Source organism: Moschus berezovskii, chromosome 18 (genome assembly GCF_049115385.1).
Source record: "Moschus berezovskii isolate FMDL1 chromosome 18, NW_MosBer_1.0, whole genome shotgun sequence".
Taxonomy (NCBI): Eukaryota; Metazoa; Chordata; class Mammalia; order Artiodactyla; family Moschidae; genus Moschus; species Moschus berezovskii.
Window position 1 is genome coordinate 59,053,108 of NC_142477.1, and position 20,432 is coordinate 59,073,539.

The 20,432-nt window shown below is 37.6% G+C and overlaps 1 protein-coding gene across 2 annotated transcripts in view; it reads right to left on the reverse strand.

The window, feature by feature from the left end:
• Positions 1 to 421: 421 nt before the first annotated feature.
• ELOVL7 (ELOVL fatty acid elongase 7) overlaps positions 422 to 20,432 on the reverse strand; it is a 78,090-nt gene continuing 58,079 nt past the window's right edge. Inside the window, exons 3-8 of one of the 2 annotated variants that reach the window (XM_055422018.2) lie at positions 18,424 to 18,614; positions 14,871 to 14,951; positions 13,732 to 13,788; positions 10,885 to 10,990; positions 5,636 to 5,772; positions 422 to 3,249 (exon numbers count right to left, since the gene is read on the reverse strand). In XM_055422018.2, coding sequence (XP_055277993.1) covers positions 3,040 to 3,249; positions 5,636 to 5,772; positions 10,885 to 10,990; positions 13,732 to 13,788; positions 14,871 to 14,951; positions 18,424 to 18,614 — 782 coding nt within the window. In that variant the 3' untranslated portion in view covers positions 422 to 3,039. The remainder of the gene's footprint in view (positions 3,250 to 5,635; positions 5,773 to 10,884; positions 10,991 to 13,731; positions 13,789 to 14,870; positions 14,952 to 18,423; positions 18,615 to 20,432) is intronic. The other variant, XM_055422019.2, reaches the window with a different exon arrangement.

A 20,432-nucleotide genomic window follows, 5' to 3' on the forward strand; every position in this document is an offset into this window, starting at 1 on the left:
CCATCAGGAAGGTTCCAAGTGGTAGGTAGGCATCTTTGTATTTTGTAACACTCTAATGTCCAGGACTTCCCTGGTGGCTCAAACAGTAAAGCGTCTGCCTACAATGCAGGAGACCCGGGTTCGATCCCGGGGTCGGGAAGATCCCATGGAGAAGGAAATGGCAACCCACTCCAGTACTTGTGCCTGGAAAATCCCATGGACAGAGGAGCCTGGTAGGCTACAGTTCATGGGGTCGCAAAGAGTTGGACATGACTGAGCGACTTCACTTTCACTTTCAATGTCCAGCACAGGGCTCTAAACATAGCAAGGGTACAAGTGTGTGAAATGATTTGATTAAATGAATATTCAGATTAAAACACCATCTTTCCTTGCAAACATACATAGTTAAGTTTCCAAAATGAAAAACACAAACACATTGACATGCAACACCATGAATTTATTATTATAATACACACACAGAAAATCAGACCCAAACTGACAATTTCCACAGAGTTTTCCACAGTCTTTAAAGTAGTTAACAGAAATAAGGGATAATTGAAGAAATGCAACTTCATAATCTTATAATTTATGTAACAATGCAGTCTGCTCAATTAAGACTGTAAAATGGCAATGTCCCACAGATATTTAAAATTTTATATTTGTATTTATTTATAATGTAGCCATAGGTTCTAAAGAATTCATAGAGCTTTATATCATAAGCCAGGTTTTGTAGCTGGCCTTTTTATTTGTCAGGTAAGCAAAGCACACCCAAAGGCAAGGAAGTCTTGAAAAGCGGAATGAAAGTCCAACAGAAACTTTATGTGACCCACAGAGCCATTTAAGAAAACAATACCCACCCAGTCCTGCATCCAGTGGCACTCTGATCTGCTGACGTTCATTCATATGAAGGTTGCTCTGCCAGCTGTGATTTCTTTTCATGTAACATTCTAGCTCTCTACTCCTATTCATACAGTGCAGAGTGTGATTCTGTCACATGTTGCTATTAGTTCATAGGCACCTCAATCATTTTAAAGGCTACAGGAAGATGAGGGGAGGTTGTACAGTACAAGGGAGAAAGTATGGAAAGATATCAAGTGAGTGAAAGTAGTTCAGTCATGTCCGACTCTTTGCAACCCCGTGGATTGTAGCCCACCAGATTCTTCTCTGTCCATGGGATTCTCCAGGCAAGAATATTGGAGTGGGTTGCCATTCCCTTCTCCAGGGGATCTTCCCAAACCAAGGATCGAACCCAGCTCTCCTGTTGTATCTTCTTTTGGTCTTTACCCTACTGGGGTCTTTGGGAACTGTGCATATGTGTAACAGCATCTACCATACCTCTTCACTTTAGCTTAGGCTGGATTTGAAGAACCAAAACAGGAAAACACTTAAGGAGACCTGAGACTCTCATAGAGAAATAAATTAGAGCTGCTGTTTCTTTTACCTTTGCTTTCCTGCTCTTTATTATTTATTTTTTTTTTAAATGTAATCTCTCTTTTTATCAACCTTTATCACTTCATCATTTAGTGAAATCACTAAAGGCAAATAACCTTATGAACCTGCTGAGTGTGAAGAGATGGTATAGATGAATGGTATAGATGAATGGATTCAGAGGGAGACACCTAACTCTAGGGGTTTACAGTTGGTAGAAACTCGGGCTTTGTTGTGCAATAAGTGTCATCGTGTGTTACACACTGACTGGGCACTGATTGCTTGCGGTGACACAAGCACAAGCAACCCTTCAAAATCAAGTATAACAAGTAAACAAGCAATATGGAAAAATTCAGAAATGTCCAACTATTGCTATTTCTTGGGTGAAACTCTACTGATCAGTAGTTGGGTTCCCCAACAAAATGTGAAAACGAGAAATTTAGAAAGCAGCAATTTTAAAAAATGAAAGCTATGCAAAATGCATTGTAGTCCTTCATTATATAGTTCATAAATATGAAAAAAAAGAAATCTAGGCTGTTAATTCATAACTCTGGAAAATATTTTTTCGTGCAGTGAATCTATAACAATAACTGTTACACATTCTCTTTCCCTTGCTCTCTTTATGAGAGACCCCTATCACCAAGTCTTCCCTGGATAGTTTCTGTGCCACCATTTGCTTCCAGTTGCTTCACAAGCTACTCTTAACCCCCCCCTGGAAAACTATGTGTAAAATCATTTAATGTGTGCTAATGATATGAGCATTTACACATCTAACCAATATATATTTAACCAAGATAATCCTTTAAACCATGATCATACGAGAAAGTGACATTATATCAATACTACAGACAACTATTTATTTTTTCCTTGGACAAATGCACCTCTTCCCAGAAATATGCAAAGTTCAGTGCAAAAGAGTAACAGTAAAGTGTTCATTAAGCCATCCGAACAAATCACCTTTTTTTCAAAATATTAACTCCACCTTAGTTTCAAGTGCATCAATGTATTAACCTAAAGGATTGTTACCTTTAAAGAGTTTACCAAGCAAAAGTGTTGGGAGTAAGTCTTACAAGCAAAACCGGTGCTGGCTATTTAAGAGATTCATTAAAAATGACTTAGTAATTTTAAATGATAACTTATCAAAAATCATGTTAGCTCTTTAGAATGGGAATTTATGTTTAGAGTAAATACAGTGTCTTCTGAACATAGTCAACAAGCAACAAAGCCAGAGCCCATAGTTAAAGGTTTTCAGACCCTGAAGAAGGAATCTACTGTACTGCATGGATCTCTGCCCATGCTCAAAATATCAAACGATATTTTTCATGTATACTGGATTTCTTTGAAGACTACTGTACTGTTTCACATCCTTCTTTCAATTTAAAAAATGTGTTAAATAAGATCTTTAGGTTTAAAAGCAGCTGAAAAACTGGCTGCTTTAGGCTCTAATTATCAGAAGACTGCTCTCTGGGAGCTTTGGGCTCTCAAATACCAGCAACCCCAATAACTTATCATAAAAATACAAGCTCTTGGTTTTGAAAAATATACAAAATGCACTGCACATGGAAATATCTCTTGATTGTCAAGGAAGACAAGATATCAATATTTTTCATAGACCTATGTTGTGCTTGAACTTTAGTGATCTTTGTTTTTGCAGATTCCATGTTTCACAGTTTTGGGTAGCCTCTGACCTTTGGTGTAAGCACGGTACCAAAAATGGAGAAAGAGAAGCAGGAAGATGCAGCCGTAACTCATAATGATGTACAGAAAGACTGGAAACTGGTACTTGCAATCCTCCATGAAAAAGAACTGGCCGATGTGGATGGTGACAAGAACGAACTGGATCTAACAGATGGAAGAATGAAAAGTACTGTTAAGCTACCAAGAGTCACAATGGAGCAATTATTTAATGCATTCTTTGTCTGCTTATATTTAAACACTCTCCAACCACATCTAGGCTACTGTTGAACAGGGAATTTTATTTTTCAATCTAGCCTCCATGGGAGAGAGAGTAGGTGGAACAATGTCAAAATGCAGATGGGAATTTGGAACCACTGTTCAGTGGTGCCAAAGCACACAACTCCAGGGAGTGCTATGTACATTCCCTGGAGCTGTACAGCTGCAGTCCATGGGGTCGTAAAGAGTCCGACACAACTGAGCAACTGAACACGCACACACGCAGTATGGTGTAGCAGCCCTTTAACACTCAGAGAACCATCAGTCTCAACTTGAGGTCTTGTCTGAAGAAATACACTGAGGACCACTAACTTATGGCCTAATTTTCTATGACAGCTTGATTTCAAACATTCCATCCTGTTGTTAACCTGGATATTTCAGTTGAGGATGGGGTGGGGAGAGGAATAAAAACATTCTAATTAGAGACCCATTTACTTTATTGGAACCACAGCATCACTGAGTCTTCATATTTGCCAGCAGTCCTCCACTGTCATAGACAAAAATATATCCTATCTGCCAGCCAAAGCAGAGAATTTTCAAGCAGTAAGACAGCATTGGTGACCTGCCTCATATGCCCAAGGGCTCTGTGTTCCAGAACGTTCTGCACAGTCTTAAAAGAACATATTACATGTTCTGGGCTAATGTCCAGATTTTTTGGATATCTTTTTTCTCATGACTAAAAGGTAACACGTGTTCTGTGGAAATTTTGGAAAAGTAAAAATCTACACATAAAAATAAATAATGATTACCCACAATCTATTCTAACCACAGTTAAGATTTTTACATCATTCTTGTTATTATCATCATCAGCTTTCCTTGCATTATCTCAAGGAACTTTTAGGACATTTTTGTGCGGTAGCTACAATTATTCCTCTCATTTTGCAGATGAGAAAATGAAACTTTAGAAAGTCAAAGTAGCATCCTCAGCATTCTATACAGGTGTGTTTGTGTAAATACTATCAACACATTTGAAAAAATAATGAACAGCATGTATTTTCCCTATATAAGTGTTTTTCCATATTATTAAAAAGTTTTTACAACACTTACGAGTATGTTAAGTGGAAAAAAAAAGCCTAAGACAAATTCTATATGCAGTATGCTGCTGCTAAGTCACTTCAGTCATGTCCGACTCTGTGTGACCCCATAGACGGAAGCCCACCAGGCTCCCCCGTCCCTGGGATTCTCCAGGCAAGAACACTGGAGTGGGTTGCCATTTCCTTCTCAGTATAGATGTTCTAATTTCTCTACAATAAACATATATTACTTTCTATTTATATAAAATGCTTTTAAAAAAGGACTTGTGAATAATTTTCAGAACTTTGTAATATTTCCAAGCAGGAATTAAAATAATTTCCTTACGTTTGGTTATTTAGGGTGTTGTCGTTTTTGTCAATATGTATTCTACAGCACCACTCTATACCTTTAATTCCCACAGAACTTTTACTAGTTGGAGGAAAGATAAACTTACAAATGTTAGGACTAGGTAGGCAGGCACACAGGAAGGCTCATAATTCTCTGAAAGTTATATTCCCTCAAGGTCATTTAGATCTAGCATATGGAATTTCTAACTTCTAATTTAATATCATGTCTAACGAGGTTCACATAATTTTGAGATTATTTTGATCATAAATATATTTATTTTATATAAATGCATGTTGTGTATGTGTTAGTCGCTCGGTTGTGTCCAACTCTTTGCAACCCTGTGAACTGTAATCTGCCAGGCTCCTCTGTCCATGGAATTCTCCAAGCAAGAATATTGCAGTGGGTTACCATTTCCTCCTCATATAAATGCATAAAATAATATAAAGATGGTATAAAGATATACATGTTATTTTAATTGTCTGAGCCTCTTGGCTACCAAATATACTTTGTTTTCAATAAAGTTCCTGACAAAAGTTCACAGAAGATATAAAGAATGATGGTATGCCATTTGTGTGTGTGTGCTCAGTCATGTCTGACTCTGTGATCCCATGGACTGTAGCCTGCCGGGCTCCTCAGTCCATGAGATTTCCCAGGCAAGAATACTGAAGTGGGTTGCCATTTCCTACTCCAGGGGATCTTCCCTACTCAGGGATGGAACCCGTGTGTCTTGCATCTTCTCCACTGGCAGGTGGATTCTTTACCACTGCGCCACCTGGGATGCCTTAGAGGCCAGGCAATTTATATTCCTATGTTTTGTAAACTTTGCTCTTTCGTTAGTATCCTCATTCATAATGAAGTCAGGTGACTCCCAGTTTAGTTTCATATCTGCTTTTAAAGAAAATTAACTACTTACAAGTTGTAATGATGTCAAATATTTTTTCCACCACAAATACTTCTGGTAGTCTGGTCCCAAAGCACACAGTCCATAGTAGGAATACATGACTACATGTACACCTGTATTTATAAGGGCATGGAATGTTCCCAAACCACCTGGAAAAAAAAATCATAAAATAGGGGCACTGTTCCTTAAGATGAGATATATTTTGGTCTGAACTTTTAGTATATTTCTTTAATTTTAGTGGGAAGAGAAATAAATATGAAATATCATTATTATGAAACATCTATAAAATTAGAGGGAGCTGGATACTACATCCATTTTTTAAAATATAAAATAAAATCTTGGAAAATAAATTAGCATGACTTTATTTATTCTATCTTAACATTAAGATGGTCCTGTGATTTGGACTTACCTTAACAAACTAAGTGAAATTACCTTTTAAATATAATATATTGCTAAATAATAGTAATCAAATTCATTTTTAGTAAGAATTAACATATATAAAGCACACAAAGTACACTAATCTTAAGTGTACAACTTGATGATTTTTTACATATGTCACCACCACCAAATTCAAGATATAAGACATTTCTGAGGCCACATAAAGTTCCCATGTGCCCCTTCTAACTAATATACTCCTTCTAATTTAACTTTTATTCTGACTTCCATCATCAACTGTTAGTTTTGCCTGTTACAAACTTCATATAAATAGAATTACATAGGATATATTCTTTGTGGCTACCTTCTTCTAACCAACATACTGTTTTTAAGATGCATCCACATAGATTATCTTTTTATTGCTGTGTAGTATTACCTGATATGAATTCATCACAATGTACTTATCCAATCTCCAATCAAAAGATGTTTGAGTTGTTTCCAATCTGAGTTATTACAAATTAAGCCACTAAGAATCTATATATACATTTCTTACATATTATTGTGTAAAATCAAATTAACTTTTTTTCACTCAATAGTTTTCAATACTTTTACTGCCACAAAACTTTGGCAGTAGAACCACTGGCTTTCACAAGTAAGCTATGTTAAGTTTGCTTTAATCAATCATTGTTTTTCCAAAATAAATATTTATTAATTGTTAAACCATTTTGATGCTGTTTCCATTTGACTATCATTAATTGTGCCTTCCTATCTTGGTTTCCTCTTCTAATCCCACCACATCTCCCACTGATCACCTTCAATTTAGGATAGAAGAAAAGGACCCTGGAGTAAATATAAGCCAAGATTCTTTCAATTGTCTTTAACTGAATCAGTGAAATGAAGTGAAAGTCCCTCAGTCATGTCTGACTCTTTGCAACCCCCTGGACTATACAGTCCATGGAATTCTCTAGCCCAGAATACTAGAGTAGGTAGCCTTTCCTTTCTCTAGGGGATCTTCCCACCCGGGGATCAAACTCAGGTCTCCTGCATTGCAGGTGGATTCTCTACTAGCTGAACCATCAGGTAAGCCTAACTGAATCAGTAGTACAGTGGAAAGGGAAAACAAAGTAATTGGTAGATGGTGGGGAAAAAAAACAAAACTCTTCCCCAGTGTCTCTTTCCTAAGATGAACAATTTAGAAGAATATTCATTCTTTACATAGAGCCTGATTCAGCTTACTAATGTTGACTTGGAATTTAAATTTTTCTAAAAATATTCTATTTTATTTACTCTAATATTCTTTGATTTCAGAAATAAAAGAAAATCTCACAAATTTGCCTAATTACATTAGACAAAAGACTGAATTCATGAACACTGTGATTTATAGAAAGTTTAAAGCAAAACTGAAATTTATTACTTTGAATACAATCTTCTAAGGACAGATGTCATAAAAACTGCTTCATAGCAGAAATAATTATTTTTAAAAAATCATCCATAATTGCAACAATTCTAGATACTTCTAAATGTTACCACTGCCAAAGTACTCCTAAAAATAATCTGTTTAAAATAATATTTTAAACTACTTAAAAGTAATTAAGTAGTTTTAAAATAAATATTTAAAAATTTCATATTTAAATACAAAAAAAGTCTTTTTCATGCTATACTATATTTCATAAGCTTTCCTCTCCTGAATAGAATAAATAAAATTTCAGCTAATCCTCTCAATATCACAAATTTCAAGTACAAAGAAACTGAACTGATGAAACTTATTAACAAACTCCCAGCTTCTATTATTTACATTTGGATTAGTCTTTTTCCCAAAAGAAACATAAATAAATAAATTAGTGTGGTGTAAAAACACCTTTTCTAGGGTAATTTATAAATAGAATAGTTTATGAGTTAAGCTATTTAAATGGGGACAAGCCAGCTACCTCTCAAATCCATTGCCTCACAATTACAGATACACAGGAAATCTATTTCATGCTTGATAATGAATCAGACTGAGCCTTTCTCACTAAGACACCTCTTCCATTTTTTGGTAGATGAATTCTATTTTCCATTCAGAAACTTTCACCATTTGAATGTCCTAAAATGAGGCTCCTTTGGACAGGAATTTAACACAGCAGCAGTGTAGCTAAGAGTGTTTATAGTTAGGGTTACTGATTAAAATAAGCTATCAAATCAAATTAGCTCGCTTTTTTCTCTAGTAGTGATTGTTTTTTGGTGAGTTATTTTAATGTTTGTTCACAGAACAATTACATTTTAACTAGTAATACTTTTCATATCTCCTTTGGGTCTTATAAAATACTTTGTAAGTTTGCTTTCTTCCTTACAATAGTTCTGCAAAGAATGAATTATAATTAGTACCATCACATTTTATTTGTTTGGTTTGGAAAAAATATAAAGCAACCACCTGGGTAATTATAACAATTCTCCATATCTCTGAAATGGAGTATATACATAATTAATATAAAAACCTGCCACAGAAATATTTTTATCACATTCAAAAGAAAAGCTGGATTGCTATTGTCCCAGGGAGGAGTACAATAGGCAAAGAGGAAATTAAATACTAGATACAGATCAGCTGTGCTCTGGTTTTTGAAAGGACAGATAAAGCTGGACAGTTTTATTCTAGGAATGAAAGCAACACCACACCACATTTCTGGAAACACCCTTGCTCTTGTTGCTGTATTTGTCACTGAACAGATATCAGGTATGCTGTTCAAGTGTTTGCTAGTCCACTATAGAATCAACAGATATTCAAACAAGAAAATTTAGAAAATGCAGAGGTGGATAAAGAAGGAAAGGGAGACCCCTTGTGTCAATATCTCTTAATCACTGTATTTGGGGGTACTGTCTTCCTATTTATTTTTAATTTATTCTTCAGTGTTGGAATAGAATAATCTGGTCTTTTGAAAGATATCTGAATAAATAAGTTCTAAGAGTGTGAAAACACCTTGTCTAGCATACTTTAAAAATAGAATGGTAAGAATAGTCATCTATTTCTGATAAATTTAGGAGCCAAGCTGCTTAACAGGAGTTGGAGCTACATGTCTCTCAAAATCATTTGCATTTCACAATTAGAAACACAAGACATCACAACCGTTCAATTACTGGATGTTTAGATATTTTCTAATTTCCACCAAAAGAAATAGTGTCGAGAAATATCACTGTAAAAAGAACTGAGAGGCGCAACATACGTGCAAGAGAAAACAAAAGCATGGAAAGCAAAGTAAAATAATGGAGATTAAATAATGTAACTACCTTCGATTTGTGAAATGGACACAGATGAGACCATCTTGTTATAATGTGAGTTAAATTTTTAAATTCACATGTATACATTATGAGAAAATCAACTATGTTTCCTTTAAAAAAAAAATCTTCAACAGATACATGCCAATTTTTGGCAAGGAGCTACTTTGCTGCTGCAGCTAAGTCACTTCAGTCGTGTCCGACTCTGTGTGACCCCATAGACGGAAGCCCACCAGGCTCCCCTGTCCCTGGGATTCTCCAGGCAAGAACACTGGAGTGGGTTGCCATTTCCTTCTCCAGTGTGTGAAAGTGGAAAGTGAAAAGTGAAAGTGAAGTCGCTCAGTCGTGTCCGACTCTTAGCGACCCCACGGACTGCAGCCCACCAGGCTCCTCCATCCATGGGATTTTCTAGGCAAGAGTACTGGAGTGGCTTGCCATTGCCTTCTCCGAAGGAGCTACTTTACATACTTGAAAATCGGATGCCCTTGGGCCAAAATAGGGCCAACCCTTCCAGTTCCCCTAGGTTCTGGCATCCTATTCTGCTGCTGCTAAGTCACTTCAGTCGTGTCCGACTCTGTGTGACCCCATAGACGGCAGTCCACCAGGCTCCCCCGTCCCTGGGATTCTCCAGGCAAGAACACTGGAGTGGGTTGCCATTTCCTTCTCTCTCTAGCCACTGGCTAATCTATGTCCTTCCATGCTCTGAGACATGCAGATTTCTACCCCCCACGCCCCTCCCCATGTCTAGAGAGTCTAAAACTCAAACAAGAGTTCCTCAGTTGTAGTTTCTCTTTCCTTTAGTCTTACAAAGTCAGAACGCCCTACAGAGGTGAGCTGTTCACAGAAATGTTAAAGTTTTGCCTAGAATGAGCTGCAAGCCTACAGGAAGACTTCTTAAATTGAAGAAACTAGAACAAATAATTCCCCCAGACAACTTTTGCTAATAAGACTATAACCTTGAGGATATCACTTATTTAAAACTTTATGATAGGTAAAATTACTTACCTTCCTGTTCTCTCATATTCTAGATGTTCAGAAGCCTAAAATCAAAACCCACTAAAGAATCTGTTGGCCAAGCTTTTGAGTTAAACTATTTTTGACCTTAAAAAACAATCAGAGCATCCTTTAATATGGTAGGATGTTTAGGGAAGGTAGGACAATTGTAATCTGACACATCTTTAAAGAGTTGTTGGTGTATCAGCTTTTGGAAATTTGAAAGCAAAGAAGACATGGAAGTTGAGATAAGCATTCTAACTTCCTGGAAAGATATAAGCAATAGTTATCTAACTACATGTCTATAAAATCAAGGATTTTACCATTTTATCATTTATTACTTATTTTAAAATATTTATATAATTATATAGGAAAAGAATAAAATCCAAGCAAAACAACTAAAGGATGAGTAGAAGACTATGCCCAAAGGTCATACGTATTAAAGAGTACTGGGGAGTGGGGGAGATCTAGTTAGGAGTCCCGTGTTTATGCTTCAGATAATTAATGAAAGTCAGAAGTTTGATCAAAGTGATTCTTTGATGTTTTAGGATTCTTTTAAATCACACGTAAAGGTAGAATTTATGCTTAGAGCATACAGAAATGTAACCAATTATAGCACATAATCCCAACTCTCCCTTGGCTACCTGCAGCAAATTTGACTCCAAACCACCAGGTCCATGGCATGATGGTATGATGGAAGACATGCAGGAAAGTCACTTGACTATTTTTCTTACGCAGAATAAAAAAGATCTGAAATAATTTAAAGAAAATCAAGTTCATATAAAATCGTGAAATAATTTTCGAATGTTACAAAAATATCGGCAAACTATTACTATTCCATATTGTAATGTGCTTTGAAAGAGTTGCCTTATGGAATCTACAGAAGCAGCTGATTCTCTAAGAGGCAGCTCAAAAGATAATTAGTATGAGAGAACTTAGGTATGATGCCTAGTCACGGAAGAATCAATAAAAAGGTAACAAGATACTGAATTTTTGAACACGGCAGTGTTTAAAAATCAAAGATATAAAGTGAAGGATATGGCCAAAAATTATTGAAAAAATGTTACTGGTTCAAAAAAAAAAAAAACAACCCATGCAGACTTTGAAATATATGGAAAAGCAGACTTTGAAGTCCTAGGACTGAAATTCTACACTGCTCCCTAACATATTCTACGTATTCTACCAATTTAGATAAAGGATCAAGCAAATTGAAAGACTTGCAGCAAATCAGAAGTTAGCAAATTATTATTAAAGAAAGATGAAGAGGGAAATACTTGAAGAATTAATTAGGGAAGTAAGGTGGAAACGAAAGCAAAGCAGCTTAGGAAAAGTGAGAAGGGTGTCAAAGCCCTCATCCAGATTGAACGTATCTAGTCAGAAACTCTATAATTTCTATAATAAACGAAGAGGTAGAATAAGAAAGCTGGGGGCAGGGGGACGGGGTTTTTTTTTTTCCTCAAAAAAATATTCAAAAGCAGAATTAAATGTTCAAAAATATTCAAAACGCAGAAAACCAGAGCTAAGTTAGACTTCTAAGTACAGGACTAAACAGACTGGCAGAAACAAAAGCATCCTAAGAGTATTTGAGAAATGTGGTTCAGGGAAGGACACAGAGAAGCAACAGTTTCCCATGGAAGCTGAAACTGAGAACATGCCAAGCAGGAACAATGATGTCAAAACACATTTGCTTATGCACACAGAGGAAGGCAACACGGGCAACAGAAAAAGCCATAAGCGAGCAATCTGGGGTGCTAGTCCCAGTCAGCAGCGGCATTTCTCTGGGTAAGTCTTATAACTTTCTGGCTTCCATTTCTTTTCAGATTAAGTGCTCTGGGCTAGATCAATGGTTCTCAACCCTGTCTGCATATTACAATATCCAAGAAGGTTTGTCTTTTGTTTTTAAATAACCATACCTGGTCTCTAACTCCAGACCATCTTGACACCAAATCTCTAGCGGGTGGGGTTCAGGTTTTTTGCTTTCTAAGGCAATTAGGTCTATAGTGCCATAGGGCTGAGAACCAGTGGATGACAGCGGGGGTTCTTAAAGTGTGGACCCTGGACCAACAGCAATAACTTCACTTGAGAACTTGATAGAAATGCAAATTCTTAAACTCCATCTAAGACCCACTGAATCAGAAATTCTGAGGGTGGGGTTGAAGCATGTGTGTTTTTAATGAGTTCTCCAGGTGAGTCCATGCATGGGTACATGCTCAGTTGTATCCAACCCTTTGCGATCCCATGGATTGTAGCCAACCAGGCTTCTCTGTCTATTGAATTTACCAGGCAAGAATACTGGAGTGGGTTGCCATTCCCTCCTCCAGAGGATTCTCCCCACCCAGAGATCAAAACCCACATCCCTGATCTCCTGCATTGGCAGGTGAATACTTTACCACTAGGACTACCTGGGAAGCCCAGCCAGGTGATTCTAATGCATGCTAAAATTTGAGAACCCCTGGATTCTGTGCTTACTAAGTTCTCCTTTCTATCAATAATTCAGGGCTTCCCTGGTGGCTCAGACTGTAAAGAATCTGCCTGCAATGGGGGAAACAGGGTTTGATTCCTGGGTGGGGAAGATCCCCTGGAGAAGGGAATGGTAACCCACTCCAGTATTCCTGCCTGGAGAATTCCATGAACAGAGGAACCTGCTGAACTACAGTCCATGGGGTCACAAAGAGTCGGACACAACTGAGCGACTAACACACATCAATAATTCTAACATTATGTGTAGCCAGCTGAGAAGGTAAAGCATGTTTAGATTTGCTACTAGAAATGTAGTGGAATATATTCTGAAGAAAACACACTTGGCAGTCTTAGGCCAGAACGGATTCCAGATAAATAAGGTCCACTTGCCACAAAGATACAATAATAGCCAGCTTTCTGTTGTTTTTGGAAACAAAGGTACAAGGTTTTCTCCTCTCATCATGGATCCTAATCCATGACACTTGCTTTTCGCAGGAGCCACTCAGAGTTGATTCTCAGGAAGGGAGAAGACCCAATAAGACAGACTTCAGAAAGGCAGCTGGAAATAGTTTTGATATTACCAAAATTACTGATATCCCAGAGATAACAACATTCTAGTGTGACTTTATGAAATGTGAAGCATTTGTCCTCTTAAAGGAGTATGGATGACATACTGCTTTGATATAAAGAATCAGAGGTAACATATTCTCTATTCTTTGCTTCCTGAACTTACTTCACAGAACAACCGTTGTCCGTCTAGATAAAGATGCTCAGTTTTGTAGTATGTGTGACAGTTACATTCTTATCTTAACCTGGTAGATACACAAAAAATCTTTTGGCATTTGCAAAAGACTGAAAAATAAGTTTATGCTATCTATTCTCTAAAATGACTGATAATAAAAAAATAATAGATAATAGGAGTCTGCCTGAGGAAGAGAGATAACCAAAGTTATCAGACAACTGAACCCTCACAGTTTATCACTTTCATTGAAACATCAAACATTTACCAAATGTGGTGACGATATACTCACAGTATCTAATAGCTCAATAAATTTGGAGAAGTAATAAAGCCAGCAGGTGCGTACCATCTGCAGAAACACACATAGAAAGGAATTTATTATTTTTTTTAACATGGAAAAGAACTTTATATTTTCTAATTTTGGCAAAATTTACATTACATAAAATTTACCATCTTAACCATTTTAAAGTGTATAGTTTGGTGGCATTAAGTACCTTCACTTTCTTGTACAACTATCCATAAAACTCTTCCTCTTACAGGACTGACTCTGTACCCATTAAACAATAAATCCCCACCTGGGAATCCAGCCACCAACAACTACCACTTTACTTCCTATTTCTGAATTTGACTACTCTGTGTACCTCATAAAACAGAATCATACAGTTTTTTTTTTTGTCCCTTCATGCCTAGATTATTTCACTTAGCATAATGTACTCAAGGCTCAATCACATTGTATCAGGTGTCAGAATTTCCTTCCTGTTAAGGCTGAAAAATATTCCATTGTATGTATATACCACTGTTTATACATTCATCTGTTGATGGACATGTGTGTTGACTTCCGTCTTTTGGCTAATGTGAAGAATGCTGTGAAAGTTGGTGTACAAATATCTCTTTTTAAAATTGGAGTATAATTGCTTTACAATGTTGTGTTAGTTTCTGCTATACAATTAAGTCAGTCAGCTATATGTGTATATCTTTTTTCTCTTGGACCTCTCTCACCACACCCTCATCCCAGCCATCTGGTTCTTCAGAGTACCGAGCTGAGCTCCCTGCACTATACAACAACTTCCCACTAGTTATCCATTTCACACAGGTATATGTGTCATTTGAATCCATGCTTTCAATTCTTCTAGGTATACACCCAGAAGTGGAATTGTTGAATCGTATGGTAATTCCATTTTTGAGGAACCAGGTACAAATTTACTTTTAAATCCAAGAAATTCAAAAAGAAAAGCACCGATTTGCATTTTACAGAAAACCCCACACCTGAATTTGATTTTTTTCTCGTAATTTTTAGCTTTTTTCACTCAACACATATGTGATAATTGAGTCATTTACTCCTTCTGATTTCACATTCAGTGTTTAAAAATAGAGTCCACAAAGTTTTAACACTGATTTAGAGTTACAAGTTTTTTCTGAAAAGAAACTTACCCTCAGTGCTGTAGGTGACTGTGAATAGTCAACAATATCACATCGAAACGAGTAGCCTGTACCCCAGCCGGACATTATAAACTGTAAGAGACCACATGCATATTACAGAAGAAAGTACTTGCTCAACAGCTACAACAAAGGTAGTTCTGACCGTGTCTCTTCATTACATTTGCAGGTAACTCAGCAGTCAGTGCAGAGGGAAAGGTGGACCAGAACATTTACAAACCAGGAACTAACTTCATATCAAAGCATCAGGAGTTTTAAAAGCTGTAGTCACATTTATATAAACTGTGTGCTAATTAAAATGACTATTTCTTAGAATGATTATTCTAATAAACTGGAAAACCAAATGCCAGGAATGCTTTGTTTAAACAGCAAATACTGGTAAGTATTTGACCTTATTTATGTACATCTCTATGTGCCTGGGCATATGTTTGTGTATTCTCAAAGGGGTGACTGAGTCTGAAATCAGCCATTTCTTATCATTTCAAATCTTTGCAATCAGTCAACAAATAAATGAGCAAACCAACCTTCTCAGTGTACTCATCCAATGTCTATAACAACTAGATTTTTCTTGTTTCGGTTAGTGGATGTAATAGGAAGTGATAGTCCATAGCTTTTAAATCAAGATAGACCAAGCACAAGACTCACATATTCGTTTTGCTTTGAATTCACATAACAAGTAAGAGACAAAAATATTAACAAGAGAATACAATCTGGCAAGCCTTAATTCCAATACACCCACGAAGTGACTTTAGGCCAGTGGTGAGAAGAAAAGGCCTATTGTTAAGTCTGGACCATAATTCAAAGATTACATTGATATCCTTTCAGTCTAGTGGTAGGGAGGTCTCCTTTTAAAACAGTATCTGAAAATGAAAAGCTAAGGGCTCTAATTTTAAATTAATATATATATTAAATGGTTGGCTTAAGTTAGGGCTCTGACAATATGATCAGTTTCTTCTCTGGCATCCTGTTCTCACAAAAGCCAGCATCTTCCCTAAGAAAGATGTCTTCCTTCCCAGCATAAGGATTATACCATTTTCTATTCCATTACATTTTAAGTCTGTACTTTTAATTACTATTAAAGCTGAAATGACAACTTTACAGGAAGTTAACTTCTATAGGCAAAAGTTTAGGAGGCATAATCAGAATGACATTTTAATGGTGAAAAGAAATGAAGGAGAAAGAAAAACCACTTAGACCGTAGTATTTAAAAACACTATCCTTTTTTGATAACTAACTTCTAGCTTGACTTGTAATATAATCACACTATCAACTTGGTAAATTATAAAATCTTAAAAATGAAGATTCAGAAAAGCATAAAGACATATTTCATGGATGAGAAAAATATCCTACAAAGACAAGTCAATAAATTTTCTCAAAGGAAGGAACAAAGGAATGAAGTACAGAAATAGTTAAATCTGTTTTACAAAGTCCGGATCTGTCAGTGAGAGTCTCCATACACTCGCACTCAGACTCACCTCTGACTGATTCAGGTAACATGCTAACTCCATTCATTTAGATGGTTGACTGATTCCCTACTTCAAACCACCAATGCGATGAATAGGAGAAGCTCTGTGATGTGACCATCTGTGGGGCCTTTGCTGGTCTCCCGTTATTACTCAACTTCTGCCAAGTAATTAGCACATTCAAGCCATCACTATAAAATGAGGCATGTGGGTTCCTTTAGTCTGATGTACTTCCTTTCACCTTGTTCATATTTGCCCTAACATCCTTAGTGGAGGATGCAGACCAAATGCAATTGTGTTCCACCCAATAAAACGTGTGTGTGGATGTGTCCTGGAGCTGACGCACTGCTCAGCTGTCAAAAACCTTTGATTAAACAGAAAGCAGAACTCAGCGCTTTCCTGATTTAAGAACATTCCAAAAGTCTGCAGAGCTTTTGACATAGATGTCTATATTTTAGGCTTTCACAAAGGAAGAGTAATGATTTCTATTTGGTAGGTAATAAATCTCCAAACTGGCATATCAGTTACTCAGGTATTACTAGTTAACAGGGGATAGAAACTCTCAGATTCAGACATCCTCAGACCTTTTATGTTGTAATTTCTAAAGCTGAAACCAAAACTTACTGGTTATAATTGGATTCCTTCCAGAGAAATATATTTGGAGACACTACATTCAATGACACAATCAGATACCAGAGCATAAAGGGATCTGAGAGACAAGGTCAATCCTGACTCTATATAATGAGAGAACTGAGGCCAACAGAAGTTAAATGATTAGTTCAAAAACAGGTAGCTAGTTAGTAGTGTAACTGGGACTAACTAGTCCCTGGTCTCCTGGCTTCCAGGTCTGTTCTTAGTACTTCTGGGTCTGTCCTATAGTAGGTTATATTCTATCTCTGATAACTCGCCAAAAGCATGTATTTTTCTGCCCCTCCCGCTCCCAGGTCTATCCCATTACTCCCTCCCTTTCAGTTGTTTATGCTCCAGAAAGGACAGTAAGGTGATCTATGAGTTAATTCTGGAAATAAAGTAGAAGGCAGCAAAGTAAGTTTGGACTTCAGGAAGGCCTGTGAGAAATGACACCAGAGCAGATTTAAGGTGAGCTAGTTAGGTGAATCCACAGCAAGAATCAGGCTGGAGAAATGCACGTGCAGAGGCCAGGATGTCAGGAGAGGCTGGAGAGGCCATGCTAGGTCCTCCTGGTAATGAAGAAGCACAGGCTGTGCTGCAGAGGAAGTGGGTAAGGAGCAGAAGATGAGGAAGCCAGCCAGCATTGAAAGAGAAGCAAGGAATCCCAGAAAAGCAGAGAAGGGAGCGTGGCTGAGATTTATAATCAGAAGAAGGGAGAGAGAATTCATGAGTCTGCTTTTGGTCCTGGAAATTCTCCACCTCTCTTATTGACAGTTAAGGGACAGCTTCCCTCACCTACTGCCTTGTATGAGTCTAAGATCTCTGTTCCCCACACAACCCAGCTAAACCAAACCAGTCTACCACCTAACAGGTCATCAAGGTGTGTATACATTCTGAACCCCAAATTCCTACCATGCTGATGACAACTCAATAGAGTCAGAATGAGCTCTGATGTCAGACAGACCTGGACTCAAATCAGTCCTCCACTTGGCAGTTACACTAGCTTTGTTGTTGTTTAGTTACTAAGTTGTGTCCGACTCTTTTGTGACCCCATGGACTGTAGCCTGCCAGGCTCCTCTTACCATGGAGTCTTCCAGGCAATACACTATCTTGGGTATATCTAATTTCTCCAACTATGAGTTTCCTTAAAGTTGAACATTTATGGATTCAATCATCTTTTATGGCTAACTGTGTGTGAGTCCCTGGACTTAATGTTAATTTTTCTCACTATCTGCGAGGTAGACTATACCGAGATCCTTTAAGGAGCTCAATATCTGGTCCATAGAAAACAATATCTTGGGGGAGGGGTGCAAATACCTGCTCTAGTGAGCTAACTTTCTGAAATTTCTTAAATCTTGGAGAGTTACCCTTAAAGTCATATCAAGAAACATCATGACAGACAAACATAAAGACTCAGGTAAAATTCTCCCATTAGGAATACTGAAGATACTTGCCTCATAAAACATATACACAGAAAAGAGTACTACAGAAAAATTGTACGTTATCATTGCTTTCTTGAGTTCAAAAGGCTTTCGATTCTCCATGAGCTTTGGTCCCAGGGATGTGACAAAATAGACATAGAATCCTAGGATGATGGTTTGTGGCAGAGGTGAGGACATGAGGAGCCAGTCTTCAACTCTAGGATCTAAGAGAAAAAGAAGATGTAAGTGCCCAGCCATTCAGCTATGTGGTAACTGACAGTAACCAGCATTTAAGTGAGCGCCTAGATCCTAATGCTGTCAATGAACTGTTTGGTCAGTGATGACTACTATCTTCAGGACGTGTCGAGGGAAATCACAACGGATTGGGACAGAGCTAGAAACAGTGAGGCTCAAGGGACAGAGGGAGCTAGTAGTCACCAGAACTCAGGAGAGAGTCACATGGAGAAGCCCTTCTGGTGAGGAGTCATGTCCTTCAGTGAAGGGATTCAGCAATCCTGCAAATAAGGGGCCAGGGAAATCAAGACCCTAGCCTCACGCTCCTCCCTATCTCTCTATTAGTTGAACCCAACCAGAAACCACAGGGCAGGGGAGCAAGGCCATGGAAAAATCGTATCATCCATCTATAACCACTGGTAACAGTAGAGTTTCTCCACCCAGACATTCTTTCATATATATAAGTATGCTTGGGTTTGCTGTTTGCTAACTTTCTTCATTCCCCAAGAAAATGGGAAACGTTTTCTGTGTACTGTATTATTCAATTGAAAGGGACTTTAGCATCATTTAAGTATCTGAACTATGGGTTCTAGGTGTCCAGAATGTGGGTTAACCCATCTGATATTTTAAACAGAAAAACAAAATAGTATTAGTCTCACAATCAGGTAAAGAAGAAATTCACATGATTACTGCTAGTTCCAGGCTATGAGAATTAGATTAATTAAAAAACTGCAACTCAAGGTGAAATGTGATTAATTCCATAATCTTAAGTAGTTTGGGTGTAATTTTAAGAAATTGTTTCACAAAGCCAGAATATTATAAAGAAAAATATGTGTGGACAAATTTCCAAGTATGTCTGATTCAAAATTGAGTCTTTCACCCTAGGTTGCTAAATACCACTCTTGTTAATTGGAAAGGACGGGTGAGGGGAATATAGCCCTTGCCCATTGAAACTGCTGATGATGGAGCTAATTACCAAAAAAAGTTGAATATCCATTCAAGTCTGACTTCTTACCCAATGCAAAACTTTCTTCAATAGACTCCATGATTGATGACTCACTTGGCCTCAGTTTTATTAATGGAAAGCTCACATTTGATACTCAGATATACTGGGGCATGTCTGTAGTGGTTAAAGATAATTTATTCTACACTCAAATGGGCTTCCTTCAAAAAAACTGACAGATGCCTCATCTCAAAATAATAAGCTAAAAGTCAGCTCTAAGATGGACCTCAGATATTTAGGAATTTAATATACGATAAAGAAAGCCACATAAGCAAGAAGGAAGGGAGAGATAATTCATTAAAAAGGAAAACTGACTACTTGGGAGAAAAATGAGTTTGTGCCTTACTTGGATCCTACTGAAGCATGTCCCAAATTATGCAATACAAGGAAGATATCAAAGAATTCTTTAAATTCAATGGTAAAGAATTTGCCTGCAATGCAGACATTCTTGGAGAAGGCAATGGCAACCCACTCCAGTACTCTTGCCTGGGGAATCCCATGGACGGAGGAGCCTGGTAGGCTACAGTCCATGGGGTTGCTAAGTGTTGGACATGACTGAGTGACTTCACTTTCACTCTCATGCATTGGAGAAGGAAATGGCAAACCACTCCAGTATTCTTGCCTGGAGAAACCCAGGGATGGGAGTCTGGTGGGTTGCTGTCTATGGGGTCACACAGAGTTGGACACGACTGACGTGACTTAGCAGCAGCAGCAGCAGCAGCAGACATTCGGGTTTGATTCCTGGGTCAGGAAGATCCCCTGGAGCAGGAATTGGCAAGCCACTCTAGTACTCTTGCCTGAGAAA